General features: G+C 36.5%; 2 protein-coding genes across 3 annotated transcripts; both read right to left on the bottom strand.

Moving 5' to 3' along the window:
* Positions 1-338: 338 nt before the first annotated feature.
* LOC113300538 lies at positions 339-4,067 on the bottom strand. Of its 2 annotated transcripts, XR_003335821.1 has the most exons (3): positions 2,782-4,067; positions 1,655-1,771; positions 339-585 (listed from the first exon to the last, which is right to left on the bottom strand). XR_003335821.1 is itself a non-coding variant. In XM_026549748.1 (2 exons), exon 1 carries the CDS (start codon positions 4,019-4,021, stop codon positions 2,795-2,797), a length of 1,227 nt encoding a protein of 408 aa, XP_026405533.1. In that variant the 5' UTR covers positions 4,022-4,067; the 3' UTR covers positions 1,241-1,771; positions 2,782-2,794. The 2 variants fall into 2 exon arrangements, 1 of the variants encoding a protein (XP_026405533.1); XM_026549748.1 differs by lacking the exon at positions 339-585 and having other exon boundaries at positions 1,241-1,771.
* An 83-nt stretch (positions 4,068-4,150) lies between these two features.
* Positions 4,151-7,873, bottom strand: LOC113295579 (zinc finger CCCH domain-containing protein 65-like). Its single transcript, XM_026543910.1, has 8 exons — positions 7,542-7,873; positions 7,325-7,387; positions 6,336-7,207; positions 6,141-6,203; positions 5,845-5,976; positions 5,712-5,762; positions 5,408-5,548; positions 4,151-5,130 (listed from the first exon to the last, which is right to left on the bottom strand). Exons 1-8 carry the CDS (start codon positions 7,690-7,692, stop codon positions 4,291-4,293), a joined length of 2,313 nt encoding a protein of 770 aa, XP_026399695.1. The 5' UTR covers positions 7,693-7,873; the 3' UTR covers positions 4,151-4,290.
* Positions 7,874-8,266: the final 393 nt, after the last annotated feature.

Here is an 8,266-nt window from a genome sequence, read left to right as displayed (position 1 = left end):
TGATTTAAGAAGAATGGATCGTTATCTTCACACAAATTTTATATTTTGGCAGTCATATCCACATGTATATTTTGGCAGCCATATCCACATGTATAAATAGTATACCATATTGACATGACCTCATGAACCATCATGGTGCATAAACTTGGGAGTTTCACAAGTAGTATAAAGATGCAAGCATATTCTAGATATTTTGAACTGGTCAATGTTGAAACATTTTGTACATGCATGACGGATGAAGATAAATGCTAGGTTGGCTTCAGACGTTGAAGTCCTATGTGGTGGGGGAGGTCATTGAACCGGGGTACGATGCTATTGAGGATTTTGAATGGTCTAAATTTTCTTCAACAAATAATTAACTCTTTTCAATCTCAGATAAGTTGAGCTTCTAATCTATCAATTATTAGTAATAGATTTGATGATTTAGTATGACAAGGACTAAAATACCCTCAGTTACACCCGCTCTCTTTGCACGCCAACTAACTAAACTCATCTCCATCGTCTCTGTACCTCCATCATCTCTATGCCTCCATTACATCTTCTAAGACCACAATCCTTGATAGAACCAATAAAAAACGTACAATACTTGGATCCAACAAATAGAAAAACGAAAGATAAGAATCAAAGTTTAATATGTTGATATAAAAAGTCTCTATGCTGATTTGATTAACTTATACCACCAAATAAAGAGAAACCCAATTTGAACTGTAACTTATTAACCTTGGCTGATATCACTAACACAATTTGAACCTAAATAAGATGAAATTAAATATTTTTTTGGACCAGTAACCTTCCGCCGCTGAAGATTAATAGTAGTAAAACAACCCAATTTAGAATACGATAAAGAACTAGAGCTTTATTAAAACCCTAATGATAACGGACAGACTGAGAAAAAGAAATTTACATGGACTGAGATCAGTGAGACGAATAGCTAATACAGGACGAGAGACTAGTTGGCAAATATATTAGCATGCATCTGATTCATTATATCCAATACCATTTCATTTTCCCCATTTTGCAGAGAAAAAAAATTTCGTTTGAATCCATAAACCATGATCTGATTATGCATGGGCATTGATTTCCCCTCTCGGAACTTTCACCTTGCCATCTAAAAGACTTATTAATTTATAATTGACTCACCTGCTTTAGACGCTGAAGAAGCGTTTGCTGATCATAAACTACTAGACTTGAATAAAAGAAATTACAGTGTTCTGCTCAATACAAAAACCAGATGGGGGTACTTTAGTCCGAAATAAACATAAAACTTGACTCAGTATCAAAAACCTTTGAGTTGACGAGTCAGGGTGATTTTTCTCTCCTCGGATCTATTTTTTCTCTCCTCAAACAAAAATCTTAGTAATACTGCAAAAGGCACAAAATGCCGGGTATTCCACCAAAACAAAAGCAATGCTTGTATCCAAACTAGAATAAAAAAAAATTACAGCTTTTTTTTATCAACGAAATTTTTTTGTGTTTCTAAGAATGCAGCAACAACATCCAAGAAGTTAAGCATGACATCCTAGCAATTGCACATTTCACAATTGCAGATAAATTATGTAAGCTCTTAATACCAATAAATTCACCTACACACCGCCAATTGTGTCAACAATTATGTTTCAAGCTCTTAATAAATAAACAAGTTTAACTTCTTTACCTTCTTTTGGGATTTTTCAAGACCCCGGGACGACCATTTCCAAAAAAACATTGAAGAAATGCGAAATCGCTGGCCCTATGTCATGATCCTGTGACTCTGTGAGTTTCTTAAAAGATCCTGAAATACCGAAACAAGATTGTAAAATGATACTGTAAGGTCTGACTATCATTGAGCATGTAGCGATGAGAATTTGTAAAGAACACAGATATTCTAAATTTACTGTTTCAGCTAAAGCTTCTCTTGAAAGAAATATCAGTAATAAAATGAACTGTATGATGTGCAACATGTTCGGATGACCGGCCAATCCTACATTGAAAAAAAAAAGGATAGTAACCAAAGCCTTGACCCACATGATTTAGTTCCAAATTCATTTTTCTTTTACTCAAACTTAAGAGTCTTAATAATCCATTTAGAAACACCTGATTATCGAACTCCAGTCCTTAGTTCATAGTTACATGTAAGTAAGACATAGAGACCCAAAGAGGTATTCAGGAATCCCAATGAATAACCAAAGCCATCAGAGATCTGGGTAAAAATATCCGGATTCCATTCGCCTCCAGGGTATAAACTCAAAATAGCAGTATTAACTTGAGAAAAATTCAGAAATATGGAGCAAAACTGTAAACAGAAAATCCGTCAACTAAGAAGATGTGCAAGAGAACTACTGCTTCATGGTGCAATCAAAGTTCGGTAAGTCACTTTGAGAACGCGTTTCACAGATCTAACAACAATCTCAGTTGCACCAATGAGATAAATGCTTTGTCATATTATCACTGAGATTAATTAGACAGGACTTTCCAACGAAGAACTAACAAGTGTCATAAAAGTGACTAACTGTATTCTTCTGCTTATGAGGCAATACCATGCATAAACTTTCAGAAATCAACCAAGAAACCACACATACCATGCCCAAAATATATTTCCTTCTGTTTGGCAGCCAGAATTCAGACATCACATCAAGTTGTTCAAGATTAGCTTAGTGCCTATAAACCAAATAACAACTACACCATGACATGCATCTTCATGTTGTTCATAAATGAGAAGTGACACAATTTTAACAAAACAAGCATAGAGCTAAAACCTTAAAGAAAAGCAGCAAGTAAATAGAAAGGGGAAACACTACATACCAGTAAGTTGTATTCATCTCTTCAACTGACCTTGGAATACCATCATTAGTTCAGGAGCTTCGTGTTCATATGGTTTCACAAACTTGTCTGAAAAGGATTTATCTGTCATTCTTGAAATTACCCGAGGAGAAAGTTTTTCTTTAATCAGACCATTGGAGACTAAAATTCTAACAACAGAGCACCTAGGGATAATCCCCTCCTTCAAGCTATTATTTAAAATCATCGGGGCTTCCTCAATACTCGATGAGTCATAACCCATTTCATTCACAAGGAAATCCATAACTGATGTAATCTTCTTCACGGAATACATCATACAACGAGGACTTTGCCTAAATGCCTTTTGAATTTGATTATCAGACCAACCCCATCTCTTGTAAGCATCCACTTTAGTGTACCAAGAGGCTTCACTCACTGTTAATCCCTCGATAGCTACAAGAAATGTAGTTTTCAAAGGGTCGAAACCCATCTCTTTAACCTTCTCAACAGCCTCTTCAAATTTATCAGCATCTCCAATATATATAGGTCGTTCGAGTAGATACTTAGAAATATAAGATTGAGGAACACCTTCATATCTTAAACGCTCTAGGTTGACCACCAATGTCTTAGCTAGGTTTCTACTAAACATCTGAGAAACTGTCCTCTTAAGGAATTCAATAATGTTTCTGTCAGTACGAAGAATGCTCTTAAGGATATCAAAGGTAGGGATAATAGTGTCTTTTAAACTCCATGTCAGAACAATTGGGTCAGTTACAATGAGTTCAATTCCATGTAACCCTCTCGATTTGAAAAAATCCAATTTGGGTTTTAGGGTTTTAAGAGGATTTGATAACAAACATACTGGACGCCTAGTGATGAGTTTTGAAATCTGGGGTTTAGGGAAACCATACTTTTGAAATAATTTTACAACTAAATCAGGTTGGTATTTGGGATTGAATTTGATTTTCTTAGATACAGTAAGAGATTCAGATTCAGATAATCCACATGAATTTATTAGAAAACTAACCACAAATGAAGAATCAGAAGATGAACTGAAACTATTACTAGTAGCAGAGCAGGAACAGAACATGGAACTAGCCCTATTTATAACCAGAACATCTGGATTCTGCAATGTGAAGAGGAAATACCTAGTTTCTGTTGACGATGATGATGAGAATGATCCTCCATTGATGGTTGTTGCTGTTGTTCTTCTGAGATTTGCTCCCAATCTACAGAACAAGGATCTAAACATTTTCAATTTCATTCAACAGAAGAAGAAGAAAGAGGAGGAGAATGTGGGAAAACCAGAGTAATCCCTAGAATTTTGAGAATTTGAGTTGAAATAAAATTCTCAGAACTTATGGAATAAATAAAATTGAAAACGTCAGGTCAAAGTAGATTGACTTAAGTCAGGTCTTAACTGGCATAAATTACAGCAAATCTACAAAATTTTGATTGATACTGCAAGATAGTACAAAGTGAGAACTATGAATGAAATGGTTTTTTTTTTTTTTCTTTTTCATATGTTACAATTTACAGTTTACCATCAGTTCCACCAAAACCGAAGAGGAATTCTTGAAGCAAAGGAGAAGCTTTCAGCAATCGATTTTGGATGTTATCAATGCTTGAACTGGCGGCAGTGCTGCTGCTCGGTGTCTTACTACTGTTGGCGGTGGTGCTCAAGCCGGTGGGAATTTTTGACCGGTTCTTCATCATTTCTGATTCGTACTTGGCTGCAAAAGATAAGGTTGAGGACGGTGCTCTTTGAGCTGGATTCTTGTTTTGCAGGTTCTGTGATGAGTTTTGTGATCCTTGACTTGCAGAAGCTGATGTTGACGGTGTAGTCTTCTGGAACAGCTGATTCGAACTTTGGGCCGTTTTCAATGTCTCTTGATCTATTTGACTGCTTGCTTCTGTGCCATTCGAGTTCGTCTTATTACTGGAGTTATTCAGAGGCGAAATTCCGAATGACAGCAATTTTACTCCTTTAGGTGGTTGTGCAGGTGGTCTCATACTGGAGTTATTGGGAGGCGAATTGCCGAATGAGAGTAATGTTACTCCTTTAGGCGGTTGTGCAGGTGGTCTCACACTGGAGTTATTCGAAGGTGAATTGCCGAATGAGAGTAATGTAACTCCTTTAGGTGGTTGTGCAGGCGATCTCATTTTTTCCAGCACGCTCTGCTCAGGGTTCTTGTGGACATGGGATCCTGTTGTTGACGGGGTCTTCAGAGACGCCCCACTTGATATGTTGTTGAGTATACAAGGAGAAATGTTTTTTGTGTTTTGACTTCTCTTTGTATTTAAGTTATTCGGTGAAGGCTGAGACACTGCTTCTGTTGGGCTAACGTCAGATAGTTTAGGAGTTTCCAAGATCTGTTATGAATGAGGATAATAATCAGTAAAAAAGTAAGTGACGGAATGAAAACACACTTATGTGCAGAAGAGGGACACTTGATCTCAGTTCAAGTCTCAAGATGCCCCTAAAGCTAACCCCTAGCACTGCAGAGACACACAAGAGGATGATCCAACATCAATCAACTGATCTCAGAATAAGCCAGCAAAGCCTTGAAGAGAAAAGGCCAATTAAAATATAGGGAACTTAGTATCTTAGACGCATTTACAAGTTAAAACTAGTAGAAGATTAACATACCTTGTGCGAGAACAAGCATTTATCTCCTCTGTTGCAAGAACCATTGGAGACGTAGTTGTTACATGGATACTTAGAGAGTTGGTGATCAAATGGACAGTCATCACCTTTCAAGCACTGTTGGAGTGGCAAAAACTTGCATGGCTGTGAGAAATAAACAATGAGTCAGAAAACGGACAAAAAAATTAGTAGGTGAAGAAGAGTAATAACATGCAATCAAGGTCTCTCTAAGACAAATATTTGATAGGACAGATTGCTTGAAATTTACTATTAAAAGGAAATTCGTAGGAGACTGAGATGATTGTACCTGGGACTTCGTCAATGGAGTTGTATCATGTGAAAATTTGCAGGAATAACCCTGATATAAAAACAGTTGAAAAAAATGTTAGACGACATAGGAAAGATACGTGAAGAGAAAAACAATAGAAAATGATGACTACCTTCTGACATCTTCCTTTAAGATAAAATTCGCAATACTTTGGTGGTTTTGGTTTTGAAATTTGTGGTTCAATTCTCAACCTCTTGACTCCTTGTTCTCTCCGTGTTTGTGCTCTCTTTTTTCTCTCATTCATCTATATTTCAGAATATAGTAAAAAGAATTAGCATAAGATATCAAAGCAAATTGTGTCAAGTTCAATGATATGAAACTGATTTAGCCTGTGCAGGTAATCTGGAGATCGGTTCACACTATATGTATATACAAAAAATACGTATAGTAAAAGAGAAAATTAGATACCCTTTTCTTAGCTTTTCTTTCTTTACTAGGAACTCCTGATCTTTTTTCACCTGCTTTAGTGTTCTGCAACAAATAAACAACATCAAATGCATTATTTAAGTAAGGACAGATTACTATCACAAAACAGATTAATAAACTACGAAAAATGAAGAGCAAACCAATCAGATGCATGTGGTAAAGATCATATGACTGTACCTTCTTTGTTGTTTCAGCCATTTCGGCTTCACCATTATCCTTCCCACTAGTTCCTGCATCTCGCAGCAAATCATCATCATAACCCCGTTCAAGCTGTCTATTACAAAACCCTGCCTCTTTTGTTATTGCAGGCACTTTGGCTTCACTACTTTCCCTTCCACTACTCCCTGCTTCTTGCAACAAATCATCCCCATAACTTTGTTCGAGAATTCTATCACTCAAACATGGCTTTTTTGCTGGTGCATCCACATTGGCTTCATCAATTTCCTTTCCACCATTTCCCGCTCCTGGAAGCAAATCATCCTCATAACCCCGTTTGAGATTTCTATTACCAACACCAACGGCGCAATCTCTATCAAGTTTCCTCTTGTTCTTTTTCATCTTAATTTCTTCCTGGGTGCAAGCTGAAGACATATATTTTTCAACTGCCGCCCTATCTTCCTCTCGTTGAGCCTCGATATTGCTCTCCTTATTAACTTCAAGATGAATCTGGTCTTCGCCACCAGTCTTTTCTTCATTCGATGCAAGATCCTCATTTATCAAATCTACTAATTCATTATAGAGACCTAAACCATCGGGAATTTCACCATCTTCAATGTCCATATCAGTGAGTAAAGAAGCAGCAGAATTTAAATTAACTGGCTCCGTCAAACACGTCTCTTCTCGCTGATGATCACCTGCCACTTCATTCCCAACATTCTGCTCAGAAGAAGAACTTTGCACTTGCATATCTTCTGGATGTCTAATTGGTTCCAGAATTTCATTCCTTACATGCTCATCAACAACTTTGGCCTCATCAACATTCCCTTGCTGTGGTTCCTTAACTACCAAAGAACCAACCTCATCATCTAGAATCATCAAATTTTCAACTCCTAAAAGTTCAATATTTTTATCAGTTAATAAGTTATTCTGAATCCAGCAATCCACATTCTCAATTAAATAATCATCAATACTTATATCATTCTCAATATACAAACTTTCACCCTCACCTAAAACCACCTCAGTGCTTTTATCTTTTACCAATTCATTCTCTGAGTCATTTCTTCGAACACCTGGATAGCAAAAAAAAAAAAATTAAATTCAACAACAGAAACCCTTATAAAAATCTAGCAAAATTAAACTAATTACAAGCAAAACTGGACTAAATTAAAATTACTAAAGTGAAATTAAATATAAGAAAAAAAAAAAAGGGTCTGATTCAAATACCTGAATTTCGGGCATCAAATACGATGGGATTAGAATTCTGAGACTCCTGATCATCAGCACATAAAGACATGATTTTGAGAAGAGTATCGACTGTTTTACTCCCCAGATGAGGTCTCCTACGAAGAAACCCGGAATGAATTGCTTCTTCCATTGATAAATTTAGGATTCTGATTTAACTCTTCAATATAACCTCAACTCCATCGCCTTCATCTTCTTAAACCCCGAGGCTGAAGGTCTAAAAACCTCTAGACTGGTTCTGTTTCCTTTCTCTTGAAACTTTGTGATAGGCAATGATTTCTTAATTTACCTCACCGAATACGGAACGGTGTAAACATGCTGTAAGCTGTTTGAAAGGGGGCAAGGGGAACATAACATTTATATCACACTCGCTGGGAGGTGGGTGGAAATCAAAACACAATTGGGCCATCATCAATCTACTATAGCCACTCCAAATATTATAGGTGGTGTCAAAAATGGGTGAAAAATATTATTTTATCTTTCGCCGATTATATAAAGATTTAATATCGTAGACGAACAAAGTTCTCATATTGGACGGTGAGGAAATCCTCGCTTAATGTTGACCGAAAAAAACCGTTTTTGAGTTTTGTGAAACAAACGTTTTGAGAAGACATTTGGCAATGTGTAATTGGTTTAAAAATTACAAATCTATAAGGAAAAAACTTAACTTAACTTGTGTTGGAATTTTATGCAGGTCCAAATTCGAT

Source organism: Papaver somniferum, chromosome 7 (assembly GCF_003573695.1).
Source record: "Papaver somniferum cultivar HN1 chromosome 7, ASM357369v1, whole genome shotgun sequence".
Taxonomy (NCBI): domain Eukaryota; kingdom Viridiplantae; phylum Streptophyta; class Magnoliopsida; order Ranunculales; family Papaveraceae; genus Papaver; species Papaver somniferum.
Note: the sequence above shows the minus strand (reverse complement) of the source record. Positions and strands in the feature narration are given on the sequence as shown.

Coding starts and splice junctions, on each gene's coding strand:
- LOC113300538 (XM_026549748.1), bottom strand. CDS start 4,021: ATGAAATTGAAAATGTTTAGATCCTTGTTCTGTAGATTGGGAGCAAAT.
- LOC113295579 (XM_026543910.1), bottom strand. CDS start 7,692: ATGGAAGAAGCAATTCATTCCGGGTTTCTTCGTAGGAGACCTCATCTG. Junction 6,204..6,335: donor TGGCTGAAACAACAAAGAAG/GTACAGTCATAT, acceptor TATTTGTTGCAG/AACACTAAAGCAGGTGAAAA. Junction 5,763..5,844: donor TTAAAGGAAGATGTCAGAAG/GTAGTCATCATT, acceptor TTTTTATATCAG/GGTTATTCCTGCAAATTTTC.